This window comes from Mustela lutreola, chromosome X (genome assembly GCF_030435805.1).
Source record: "Mustela lutreola isolate mMusLut2 chromosome X, mMusLut2.pri, whole genome shotgun sequence".
NCBI lineage: Eukaryota > Metazoa > Chordata > Mammalia > Carnivora > Mustelidae > Mustela > Mustela lutreola.
The window spans coordinates 4,349,078-4,362,556 of NC_081308.1; the positions used below are offsets into that span (position 1 = coordinate 4,349,078).

The following is a 13,479-nucleotide window of genomic DNA, read 5'->3' on the forward strand; positions in this document are numbered from 1 at the left end:
TCTGCCCAATTGGCACACATTCTTGGTTCTCGGACCAGTTCAAAGGACTGGCTAACAGTGCCAGGGGCTAGTGGAGGCGCCTGGTTCGTCGCTGGCCCTGCAGGCGCCAGGGTCCCAGACGCCGCCCTGATGGCTTCAGAGACCAGCTGTGCTTGCATCTGGAGACAGAAGCAAGCGTGCAGCTCATTTAGAACTTTAATAAATTTCATTTCGGTGACGCATCTCGGCGGCATGAATGTTCACGAGACGCCCACCACAGGTTCTCTGGACCTTCCATCAGAGGCTAAGAAATTTGACAATCTAAGTGTTTGACCACGTGGGCAGGAAAATTCCCATCTATTTATTAGGGATATGGGTCCTAGAAGGTTTCTGCAATGGAGTCGTTTTAGAGGTCGTAGCTGCACACACAGTTCTCTGCAATTAGTGACCTCAACGGGGATTTTTCTTTTTTTTTTTTTTTTTAATTTTCCTTTCTTAGGAATTTATCGGTTTCTGTCTATGGGTTCATAAAACAAAGTGACTGTTTTTCGTGTGCCTTAAAAAAAAAAAAAAATCAGTCTTATTACCAGGGAACCACGTAGCGATATGATGGGCAGGGGGACCGGGTGACCATGACCACGAGGATGAGCACAGCTCGTTTATTTAGAATCAGACCGATCTGGACTCAATGCTTCTCTGCTGGGTGACCTTGGGCTAGTGACTTAACCCCTCTGAGCTGCGGGGTTTGTTTCCATGGGTGGCTGCAACCCGTTTCCCCTGCTCTGCAAGGTCTGAGGGCAAGTAAACATCTGGAGCAGGTCCGGAGCCTGCATGAAGTGCGGGGGGCCTTTCTGGAGGCCCAGCCGGGCTTCGGAGGCTGTGAGGTCAGAGCCCTATGACCTGCTGGTGTCGTGGGCGGGGACGCCGAGGCGGTGGTTCTGCCCTGCTGCATGCACGGAGCGGCGTCCTGTCCGTGTGGTCCGCGCGGTGACCAGCGGCCCCTGACCCCGCGCTCTCCAAGGGGCCATCGGAGAGCCCGCAGGAGGCCCGGCCGGCGCAGCGGGACCTCGGGGACCTGCCTGCAGCGGGGCCGGCGGGGGCCCAGACGCTCCTCGGGCCCGCCACGCCCCTCCCCGGCCGACCCAGAGCTGCAGGTCACCGCGGGCAGCCGCCGCCCCGAGCACGGCTCCTCCGGCTGCGCGCGGACCTGCGAGGGGGCGGGGCGGACCGTGCCCTGCGGAGCCCCGCGCAGCCCCCGCCGCCGCCCTCCGCGCGCACGGGGCCCCGCACGGCGCCGCCCGGCCAGGCGCGAGCACCCCCCGCGCCCTCCGCGACCGCCCCGGGGCAGGCCGGGGCGACCCCCGACGGGCGCGCCCGCGGGGCAACGGAGGCCGCGCTCCGGCTGCCGTCCCCGGACGACGCCCCCCGCCCCGCCCCGCCCCGCCCCGCTCCCGGCCGCCCGCACGGGGGTCCCCAGCCCGCCCCCGCGCACCGCCCCCCGCCACGCACTCCGCCCCCGCGGGCCGCCCCCCGCCCCCCGCCACGCACTCCGTCCCCACGCGCGGCGCGGCCGCCGGAAGTAGCGCCCCGGGCGCCGCCGACGCCGCAGCCCCGCGCGCGGCCGGCCTGACGTGGTCCCCGGCGCCCACCGAGGGTCCCGCGCGCGGCCCCGCCGCCGCCCCTCAGAGCGCCCGGGCGGCCCGAGCGGGGGACGGACGCAGCTACGCACCCAGGAGGAGGCCGTCCATGTCGAAGAGCAGGTGGGTGACGGGCCGCGGCGGGGGCACGGGCGCCGCCATTGTGCCGCCGTCACGGACGGGCGGGGGCGGGGGCGGAGGGAGCGGCGCGCGCTCGCCGGGCCGCGCACGCGCGCTCCGGGGCTGCGCGCCGGTGCCCCCCCCCACCGAGACGCTCTGCGCACGCGCTCCGCGAGCCTCCGCGCCCTGAGACGTTCTCGTGCACGCGCGCTTGCAACCTCCTTCGGCTCCCGAGTCGCACTGCGCACGCGCGCCTCGGTGTGTCTGTGGAAGCTCCTCGAGTGCGCGCTGTGAGTCGCTGTCGGGCACGCGCGCTTGCGACCCACCTTCGGGTCCGCAGTCGCACTGCGCACGCGCGCTTCGACCGGACTAAGGAAGCTCGTCTAGTGCGCGCCCTGAACCGCGCACGCGCACGCGCGCTCCGCTCTCCGTGCCGCGTCCTGCGCGCGCGGGCGACTTTGGCACGTTCCGCTCAGCCCGCGCCGCGGGGTCGGGACGCACCACGAAGGGGCACAAGTTTGCACACGGGCACCCCCGACACACGGGGCCGCGCAGAGCCTAGTTCCCGGCCTGCGGGCAGTGCAGGACCTGAGTTTGGAAAGGGCGTGAGGAAGGAGGGCAAGCCTAGAAGGGCCGGTGCATGGGGCTGTTTGAGGGTTAGGGGCCTGGAAAGGCGCTCAGGATGGCATCAGCGCCAGCCGCCCGGTCACCGGGAGCCTAGGTGGCCGGGTCATGCAGTCAGGAGCGGCGGTCCCGGGACCCTCGCTGGTGTCCTTTTCAGTTTCGCGCGCCCGCCGCCCCGCGGGTCCAGGCGCATGCGCAGGGGCGAGCGGGTCTGAGGCTCTGCAGCCGCGCACCTGCTGGTCCCGCGCAGTCCGGGGCTGCCGCGTTCTTCCTAAGCGCCCCTTCCCCCCGGTAGATCGCGTAGGAAGGGGCCTGAACCGAATTATTAACGTGCCCTGACGCCTCTGTGACCCTGTTTTTGTTTACTGTCGGTTGATGTCGCGTGTGCATGTTTATGCATCACCTCTTTAAAGTAGCAGATGCCAGAAAGTTCCAGACGCCTTAAAACGTGAGGGTCCCAGGGTGCTGGGACGCTGGAGGGAACTGCCCTGGGGACAGATTGGACGGAGCCAGCGGAACGTCTGTGCCTCAGTTTCCTCGTGTGTTAAGTGTGGGCGTCAGAGGGGACAACGCAGGTCAAGCTCTGAGTATCAGGCATTAGTACATCCGTGGTCCGTGCGTGTCTTTCCAGAGCTCTTGCTAGGAGAGAGTCTAAGCGTGATTTTTTTTTGGGGGGGGGGACGCTGGACCTCACTCACAGAAGATAGTTCATCAGCAGAATAGTGAGGCGACTGTGACCCCAGTGTGCTAGAATTGCTGCGACAAAAGCCCACAGACTAGGTGGAACCGCTTGTGTGTTCCGGAACAGGTCTGGAAAAGCCAGAAATTGGAGAACAAGGTGCCAGCAGCAGGGTGAATGCCTCCCCGGGGCTGTGAGCATTGGATTGTGTCCAGAGCTCTCTCCGTGCCTGGTGCACGACCTTCTTATCTCTTTCTAGCATCTGCTGTCTCTGTGATTCTATTTCCCCATCCCAGTTTCTCCTCTCTGTGATGACCCCAGTTATCCCAACCCCCGCCTACCCTAATGACCACCTTTTAATCTGATTCCTTGGCTGAAGACTTTGTCTTCCAATAGTCACCCCAGCTCCCTCCCTGCTGGGACTCCAAGTTTTTGTTTCTTTGTTTTGATGCCTGAGGTTATCTGTCCCATGCTCTAGTGTTGGGTCTGTAGAATTCTCCTTCCCACATTTTCTATGTCTCTAGAAACCCTTGGGGGAATGCATGTTTTTCTCTCCCATTGTAATATCACAGCTCTGTTGATTCCTTAGATAAGAGGAAAGAAAGCCTCCAGGGCCCGAACTAAGCATTCAGAGCTGGGGGGGAGGGGGGGTGTTAACCTGGAAGCTGTCTCTGGTGGGTCCCTAAGTCAGGCAAGGATAGTTGACTCCTTAGAAGGAGTTTCAGGATTTCTACAGATTTGCTGCAAAAATAAGCCGTCTCGTAAATGCAGATGACGAAGGTTACACAACAGGAGGGTAGAGACATCTGGAGTGAATTCCTTGCCCTGTTCCAGCCATTGTGGCTCTGGGCATGGCTCTTGGCAGAGAATCTAGCTTGTTCCCTTAGAGGAACACAGGTACCAGCCAGGGATTTTCCCTCCAGTTCCGGGACCTGGCAAAAACCTCCCTGGAATTGCGAAAGAGATCCACGGGGCAGTTTTGTGGACGTGTGCTCTCCACAGAGGTGAAAACGTGCTCCACATCATTTTTTTAAAGTCTTGTTTTGTATCGTTTTATTTATTTGCCAGAGAGACAGAGACAGCGAGAGAGAGAGCGTGCACACAAGCAGGCAGAGAGGCAGGCAGAGGCAGAGAAAGAAGCAGGCTCCCCGCTGAGCAAGGAGCCTGATGCCGGACTCGATCCCAGGACCCTGAGATCATGACCTGAGCTGAAGGCAGAGGCTTAACCCACTGAGCCACCCAGGCATCCCTGATGTCTATACTCTTGAGAAACACCTCTTATGAATGATGGGAGATGCCTCTTTAAAAAAATAAATAAATAAAAAATAAAAAAACACAGAAGCAAACCAAACTGTGAGAACCATCATGCTTTTCTATGTCATAATCTAGATTAGGGGGGGAAAAAAACTGAAAATGTGTTCACAGTGAAAGTGGTTTCTGTGCAGGTAACTAGAGGCACTTTAACTTGTTAATCCTTCTAACAGTCTGTGTGTCTGTGCAGAGGGAAGATGGATTTCCTTGCACGGATTACCATTTATTTTTGCAAAATTGTGTTTTCCCTGTGGGATGATGGCTCACTTTTCCCGACAACTTTATTTATTTTTTTTCTTTAAGATTATATTCATTTGGCAGGGAGAGAGAAGGTGTGCGTCCAAGCAGGGGGAGCAGGAGAGGGAGAAGCAGGCTCTCCGCTGAGTAGGGAGCCTGATGCGGGGCTTAGTTGCATGACTCTTGAACCATGACCTGAGCCAAAGGGGGTTGCTTAACCGACTGAGCCTCCCAGTTGTCTGTCTTGATGACTTTGAGTAAAGTGTGGTACAGTGGTATCAGAAATTCATTCAGAATGGATTGTGCACATTTGAAAGAAGAATCCATTCCCACACAATGAATAAACTCCAACGTGCCATTCATCGTCTGACAAAAGGATGTGCATGCCCTAGCCATTCTTTATCTGGTTGGGTTGGTTCTTCCGTCCCTGTGTTTGCTTTCTGTGTTGTATCTGGAAGGCTGCTTGTTGCCCAAGCCATCTTCGGGAGCACACCCAGCTCTGGGGTTCAGCCTGAGCAGCCTTCATTTCCTTCCCTCGCTCCGACCTGGCGCCCGGGAGCACGAGGCTGATGTATGGTGCCCTTCCTGCAGGCTGCCCGTGTGGAACCCTGCAGCAGCTGGTGGCCGGGCTGGGTCTCTAAGGGATGTGTACAGGCAAGCCCTGAGGGACACTCGAGGTCGCTTGTGGCAGAAGTAGTTAGGATTTGTGGGTTGTTTGGAGAGCCTACTGAGCTCTGCCAACGCCAAGGAAGGGCTGCTTGCTTGCATGGGTCGACATTCCTCTAGCAGGAGATCCTGCAGGGGGGCGGCTTCAGACATAATGCTGGCGAGAAAGAGGGTGCCCATTAAGAATGTGTATCTTTTCATATGTGCACATGCATACGTGTATATAGATACATTGTTACATCTCACTTGCATACATGTATATAGATACATTGTTACATCTCATACCGGGGCTTTAGATTCATATTCTTTATGGACATGCACGTAGAGGTCAAGTAAAAAGATGGTGGCTCATGGCCAACCCGAAAACAACGGGGGTTCAGAGATCCTATAGGCTGGTGAGCACTGGAAGGTGCCTGGAGAGTGTTGCCCGAAAACATCACACTTTTTCCCTGTCCCTCGCCCTCTGCATCTGTTTCATGTGGACGTTGCTCTCTATCCTTTGTCATGTCCAGTGAACAGGACATCAGCTCTTTCTCTGAGCTTGGCGAGACACTCCAGCAAAGTAATGGAACCCTGGAGGGGGTGGTGGGAACCTCCGATCTGTAGTAGCTTGGTCGAGAGCACAGGTGCCGATCTGAACTTGCGGTTGGCATCTGGTGGTGGGAGGAGCTGACTTGTAGACCGAGCCTGGCACCTGGGGCTCTGACACAGCTTCAGGTACAAGGGTCAGGACTGACTTGAATTGCAGGACACTCGGGCTGGTGTAGGAACGTGGCTTCGTGCTGTGGGAAAATCCGCACGTACGAACTGGTGTCACAGTCATACTCCTGAATGCCTTACCTCCACGTCCCATCCAACGGGGGATGAAGGCTCTGCCCTGTGAGTTTTCGCAGGGAGAGGGGCATTCAGTCCATTTTAGCGGGTTACTTTTTCTTTCGCCATTGAGTTATTTTCAGGTTCCATAACACACAGCCTTAGTTCCTTGTCCCCTGTGTGCCGTGACCAGGTCATCCTAGCATGCCTAGGACAGAACCAGTGTCACTCTGAAAGCCTTCCATCCCCAGGAACCCTTCAGCCACAGGCTCAAGAGGACACTCGGCCGGCCTTCCCTTGGCTGTGCCCAAGTGTGAGGCACAGGAAGATTATGGGTTAGGACTGAGCCCACAGTCTCAGCAAGGTAGCAAAGTGGTGATAGGATTCATCTTTCCTGGACTTTAAAGCAAGGGGACGGTGTGGTTGGGGACTGATGAGTGACATACATGTCACTGTCAGTGATCATGCAGACATTCCTCTGTGGACGGGACGGGCAGGTTATGCTACAGACCTCCATACCTCAGTGTCCACGTGGGTCGGCCTTGCCTCCAACGTGGGCATACGCATGATGCCTCACAGCGGAACAGCATACCGTTCACAGAGACTGCAGATGACGCCATGGACCTCGGCATGTGGGTCGAGAAAGAAAAAGTAGGTGCAGAAATTACCCACCTGCACACCTCTAGTCCAGGCTCTTCCCTCCACACTGTTCAGCATTTGGGCAAGAACACGGACATGGACTGAATTTGTTTCCCGAAATTCATGTATTGGAAGCCCCAACCCCCAGAACCTGAGAACGTGGCTGCATTTGGAAATGGGGTCTTTAAAGAGGTAATAAAATGAATAATGAGGAATGGGCCCTGACCCAATGCAATGGGTGTCTTTGTAAAAAGAGATTAGGACACAGACTCACACGGGGGACAATCACGTGACGACACAGGGAAGAGATGGTCTCTGTATGCTCAAGACAGAGGAGGCCTTAGGAGAAACCATTTCTGCCCACGCCTGGATCTTGAACTTCTGGCCTGTGGTAATTTGTTTTGGTGGCCATAGCAGACTAACACAATAATGCTGTGTGGTGGGGGCCATCCGGGGCAATGTGGGATGTTGAACAGTATCCCTAGTCTCTACCTGGTAGAGGCCAGTAGCACCTTCTATGATGGGAATATGTATATATGTGTCTACCTCGCCATCCACCTACCCACCCGTCCATCCATCCATCCATCCATCCACATATCCATACATACATCCACCCGTCCAACCATCTATCCAAACATCCATCCGTCCATCAGTGTACCTGCCCATCCGTCCATCCATCCATCCATCTATCCGTCCACCCATCCATCCATCCATCCATCCAACCATCCATCCATCTGTCCATCCATCCGTCCGTCCGTCCATCCATCCATCCACACATCCATCCATCCATCTATCCATCCAACCATCCATCCATCCACCCATCCATCCGTCTACCCATCCATCCATCCGTCCATCCATCCATACATCCGTCCGTCCATCCATCCATCCATACATACATACACCTGTCCATACACACATCCAACCATCCATCCACCTACCCACCCACCCACCCATGCACGCATGCACCCGTACGTCCACCACTGCTCGGGACAGTGTGGCCTTCCATGCTTGTAGAACAGTGTCCTTCCCCCGAATATTCTCCTGAGAGACCCCAGGTGAGCGAGACCACTGTAACTTGCTGAGGCCATGCAGCTCCACGGAGAACTGGAGTCTGTTTCTCTAGTTGCAGGTGTGCTGTGCTCACATTGCAGGACCTGCCTTTCCCCGTCTTTGCCTTCACGTCTGGTCCTACGGGTCCCATGTGGCGTGCATGCGTGCTGAAAGGGCGGTAGGGACCTACGCTCTCTGTGACTGGGTACAGGTGGACTGGGTCTGCTCCAGCCATGGGTGCTTTTGAGGCCTTGACCCCGCCCTCCACGCTAAGGAGATGGTGTCTGCACTGTGTTCAGGCTCATGGTGGGTCTGCAAGTGGGACTTCCCCTGAGGACACGGGGAAGGGGCATCTGATCGGACCCTGAAGTTATCACTAACTGCGATTCATGTTGCTTCTGTTTCTTCCCACCTGTCACTGGTCTGGAAGGAGCTTAGTAGCTCTTTGCTTGGGAGACCTTGGAAGTATTCACCACTCTCCCCTCATTTCCCCGCAAGGTCAGACAACCCGGAAAGGAAGCCGGATGTACACAAACAGCCGAACTTGCTGCTCACCGCGTTTTCCCTCTAGGACTGGTAGATGTTTTGCGGAGAGGGTCATTATTTTTGATCTTTCCTATCAGAGTACAATCTTGAGGACCGTGAGAGACAGCACAAGTCCACGGGGCAGCATCATGGGAGCTCTTGCCAGACGCACAGAACATCAGACCCCATGCGGACCCACCGAAGCACCCAGGTGCCCAGGTGGCCTGGGCCTATGTTCCCTGCCTGGGCTGTGCTGGGTACTCATTCCGTTGGGATATGGGGGCATATGAAAACCTCTGCTGGTGATTCTTGTTACGTAAAAGGGTGGGAAACAAGTTTGGCCTTACCCGTATATATTATGTGCATGGACACTGGTGGGTGATCTCCACGGGGCGTGGTCATGCGTCCTGACCTGCTTTCCCCATAACTTGGGGGAGATACACGGGGGTGGGGATGGCGTCCGTGCCCTCGACTGTTTCCTTTGATTTCAGGTTAACGCAAACGTACGTTTTAGGGTTAAGTGTATTCACAAGTTGTTTTAATTTTAAACCAACCCTCACAAGATGCATAAAGAGCTGAAAGAAACGTCCATGATAAAAGCGCGATCGAGATTCAAGTGAACGACACAGAATGGTTACTTCTGGCTTGAGCTTTATAGCATTCCCCGGTGAGGAAGAACGCATGTAGTGTTGGCAGCTGAGTAGGTCGCGGCCATCTGTGATTCCGTGTCTGGAGGAGAAACGCTCGAAAACTGGGGGCATTGAGGTGCGACGTCTAGAGTTGTCTGTCTCCCCTTCGGATCCTTTGGTGACTGGACGTGACCACGGACGCCTGATGGAGGTCCCTGAGGTTCGTGGTGCCCCCACTGGTAGGAGCCCTGTTTGTCACCGGGATACGTGGCCCCCAGCGAGGTCTCCTGTCCTCCGTGTCTCCGTCCCAGGCTCCCTCTCATTTTCATTCTTTCCCTCTTGATTTTTGAGGTCTGGCTAAACCCCCTGGCAGAGGGCCCTCCTTCTGGGACCTGTTGGGTGTCGCTGTGTCTGTGGCAGACATGCCCGGGGGTGTCGGCGGCTTGCTTTTTTCCAGCTCGTCCCCCGTTCACAGGAGTGGTGGCACCCAGGGCCCCATGTCCTGAATCTCCTCCCCGTGGGCACAGTCGGAGCCCAGCCTCAGCCCACAGAGCACACACCTTGCCCAGCGCTGCTCTGATGAAACCGCGGGTTTGTCGGAAAGCCTTCGATGCCACATGGCCATTTAGGCACGACGCAGGGAGCCCCGCTCAGTTCTTGGAACTGTGGATGCAGGACCCGTGTCGGGCGTCCGCAGGAAAGAGTGATTTGGTGTTTGTGGTTAAAGTTGGCTTTCCCTTGCGTCAGGACTCCAGTAAAAGCCGCCAGCGCTCCAATGAGTAGGACACGCCCCCTGCTTTATCAACCGTGTCAACAACCTCGCTGGGGATTTATCAACCGGGTCAACAACCTCGCTGGGGAGGCTGTGTAATTATTCTTATGTATAAATGAGCTAATGGAGCTTGAGAGAGGTTAACTGCTTCGCCTCGGGCCACACACCTCACAAGGAGCAAGGCGGAGTGAAGCTCAATTTGGTCTTGATTCCTCGAAAGGAACCGACAAGCAGCACTGTCTGTTTTTATATTTTTCTATATACTTTGTAATTTTTTTCAACGATTTTATTTATTTATTAAAGAGAGGGAAAGCACGAGCAGGGCGACTGAGAGAGGGAGAAGCAGGATCCCTGCTGAGCAGTCGAAACCAGAAGCCTAATATATAACTAGTGTTAGATCACTAGTTAGATCAGATACATTCATTTGTACAAAAAAAAAAAAAAAATAGAGAAAAAAATAATGTGGAGACCACCAGCAAAAAAATAAACAAGAATGGGGTGCCTGGGTGGCTTAGTGGGTTAAAGCCTCTGCCTTCAGTTCAGGTCATGGTCCCAGGGTCCTAGGATTGAGCCCCACATCAGGCTCTCTGCTCAGCAGCGAATCTGCTTCCCTTCCTCTCTCTCTGCCTGCCTCTCTGCCTACTTGTGATCTCTCTCTGTCAAATAAATAAATAACGTATTTTTAAAAATTTTCACAAAAGAAACTTGAGAACATATATATAAAATCTATCTTCCATAAACACACACTTGGGTCATATCTTCTGTGTAAATGATATGTGCATCTGTGGTTTTCAAAAACCCGTGAGCAGGTGTCACTACTCATTTCAGCAGTGATTTCCGTGTACACACGTGCATCATGTGTGTAAATAGATGAGTTGGTGGCCTTAAGAACCCTCAGAGGGAAGTTTTCTCCATATATTGTGTGTGGGTGTGTATATGTGTAATTATACAGATCCGAGAATTGTGTAATAGTTTACGCGAATGGGTGGGTCAAAGATGTATCATAAATGTGTCTGGTTCTTCTGTGGACAGACGTCCATGGGATATGTCCGTCAGCGGCCACTATATTTAACGCACAAGGGGTAACATCTGAGAAGCGTGTATTGCCGGTCCGTTTTCCGGTGCCCTTTCAACTACTGGCCAGGAGTCTGAGATGCAGTCAGTTCCTGTGAGACCTTCCTCCCGGGGTGGACCACAGGGCCATTTAGGGGAAGGTGATACACCCTGAGTTCGTTATGGGTTTAGTGATGCAGCTTCACACCCCAGAATGCATTATATCAAAAAGCGGGGTGTCGTTTGCACACAGTGCTTGTGAGCGGTGAGAAGTGCATGGTGATCGAAAACCATACCTGACCGAAAGCCCCTACCCCAAAACCGCTCGGAAATTTCCATCTGCCGTCTTTGTTCGGTGCCCGTCCGTGTTAACGTACCAACTGCATGGTGGTGGGGGGGCTTTCCCCATGTGGGTTTCTTGGCTGCCCAAGAAGATTCACTGTGATCGCCAGGGAAGGTCTCGAGACGAGAGATGGTTAAGCATTTCTAGGGTTTCTGAGCGGGGTGGGTGGTTTGCTAGAGAAGAGCCAGGCTCCTCCTGGATGTACAGAGAGGTACACGGCAGCTAGAGTGCTGGGTCGCTGTAGATCATGGAGTCCGGCCCCACGCCCTCTCCTCTCCACACGGCTAAGGCTAGAACCCTTCTGTGAGCGCCATGTGGCTGGTCCAGTTGCCTGATTTGCATTGAGATGTTTCTTCCTTGATTCAAGGCCCTCATGACCATGAGTCTTGAGTCTTTGCTTGCTGATCCCTGAATGACTGCCTCGCAGCCTAGTTCTGTGGGAGTCGAGGATTTTCCGGCAGCATTCTCGCCGGAGGGCTCTTTCTCTGTAGAGTCCGGGGTGAGAAGGCGTACCCGGTTTTGGCTTGAGGGTTCCTGTGTGATGCCGCTGATGGTCAGTCCCCTTCGAGGGCTGTCAGACACCAGCTATGTTCAACACTGAACAACTTTCTTAAGTACCCACAGGAATTCATAAAACAAACCCTCTTCTTTTCATGACCCCAAAGGAGAGGGGTTTACGTGGTTCCATTGAGTGAAATATTTTCGCTTCCATACACTAAAATTTTCCAACAGTGAGGGCCTGCTGAACAGCAAGGCATCATGTCCTGGCCTGTGGTCCCTAATCCGTATGCTTCCCTGGAACACAGCGTTCTGCCTTCCCCGCAAAAGAGCGGGCTGGTGCTCGCGGAGCGTAAGTGCTTTTCTGAGGCCCCACAGCGAGCCAGTACGAGACTCAGAGCTGAATTCCTATCCGTCTGCCTCCAAGTCCTCCTTGCTCTTTCTAAGATTAATCATTTTGGGGGGATATTTATCATACTAAGATGCTAGGTTGAAAGCATTGGGAGAGGGGCAAAGAAATAAAGCCGGGGGGAATCTTTGATGTAGGTAGCCTGGATCCCTGTGGGTTCGGCGGCCCTATAGCAGGGGTGCGGAAGGAGACGGGAGGGGTTGTGAAGGGTTTCTTTGCCCTGCGTCCTGCCCACACCTCAAGGATGCTGAGCTCCTGGCTGTTCCTTAGCCCGGAGAGGAGGGTGCGGTGAGACTCTTTATAAAGATCTGATTGTGCATCTCTGGGCACCAGGGGCGGGCGCCTGATAAGACTGGGCTGGGCCATGAAGGAGAAAGCTAGAAGCTCCTCTCCCCAATGCAACCCTCCCGAGACTACCAAAACGACGCTGTTGCTGGTGGGGGGGATATACCCAGGAATTCCAGCTGTTTCAGAATAGCCCTAGATGTTGCATTCCGAGCGTAATGGCGGTCAGAGGCTGGAGGCATCCTGGGGCATGCTAGAATCTGGCCCACGAACTTATAAAACATCTCTTCAAGAGGTAGGTTTTATAGCGATCCCAGAAGATCCCCTTGTGATGACGCCTCGGTCCTCCTCGTTGAGGATAAAATATTTCTTTAGGTTTTGATGCCCCAGCATCTGAGGTTACTGTTACAAATATGAAATACGTTGGCACCAGTATGTTACATATTAATTATTTGGATGCTTACCAGCCGCCGGAGGCACACAAAATCATTAAAAATGAGCACTGTTTTATTTATAGATGTGGACTAAAGAAAAGGGAGACGCAGTGTGGTTTTACCTTTGTTTCTTTTTTTCTCAATGAAACACGACGGGGGGGACATGAGGGGAAATATGAAAAGAGAAAAACCCAGGAAGTTTGTGGTTTTCCCCCCAGGGGGGTGATTCCTGGCCCTGCCCCTGGGAGCAGAGACTCCCTGTGCATGTCCTCCGGGTGGATGGAGGGCGTGCCTGCTCGCTTGCCGCCCACGGAGCTGCACGGTGTCCTTGCTCACCGCCTAAGCCTCGGTGTTGACAAGAAGGAATTCCTCAGGGCCCTGGGTGCTGGGTAGGTAGGCGTAAGTCACCTAACAGACAGGCTAGGAGGGCTCCTGGGCCGCAGGCTAGCCGCAGGGCATTCAAAACGCACCCCCCCCCCACCTCCGTCAGTCAGCCGCGTCCCCAGGCCTCAGTGCTAGAATACAGCACGTCAGCACCTGTCGCCCCTCTCTCCCTGCCAGGCTCGGAGAGTCCTGCCCCCGTTCTGCACCAACACCTGCTCTGTTCTCTGTACACACTGATGTGGACATTTTGGCGTGCACAGCCAATGCTCATTGCATGTCCCGTGTTTGTTGTTTTTTTTGTGTTGTTCCCCCGCCCCCCCCCCCACACCAACTGAGCAAGCTGACAGGTGAGCAAAGGTTGCAGTGGAGCACTGGAAGCTGACACCCGTCTT

General features: G+C 54.9%; 2 protein-coding genes across 5 annotated transcripts in view; one reads left to right on the forward strand and one right to left on the reverse strand.

The window, feature by feature from the left end:
• Positions 1-1,836, reverse strand: part of PUDP (pseudouridine 5'-phosphatase) — a 76,251-nt gene extending 74,415 nt beyond the window's left edge. The window contains exon 1 of the mRNA XM_059158709.1: positions 1,709-1,836. Coding sequence (XP_059014692.1) covers positions 1,709-1,778 — 70 coding nt within the window. The 5' untranslated portion in view covers positions 1,779-1,836. The remainder of the gene's footprint in view (positions 1-1,708) is intronic.
• STS (steroid sulfatase) overlaps positions 1-13,479 on the forward strand; it is a 269,624-nt gene that overhangs the window by 276 nt on the left and 255,869 nt on the right. The window contains exon 1 of one of the 4 annotated variants that reach the window (XM_059158708.1): positions 1,531-1,739. The exons of 1 other annotated variant lie outside the window; for it this stretch is intronic. In XM_059158708.1, the coding sequence (XP_059014691.1) occupies positions 1,726-1,739 (14 nt within the window). In that variant the 5' untranslated portion in view covers positions 1,531-1,725. Of the gene's footprint in view, positions 1-1,530; positions 1,740-13,479 lie in introns of those variants that run through there. 2 more of the 4 variants (XM_059158705.1, XM_059158703.1) reach the window with 2 other exon arrangements.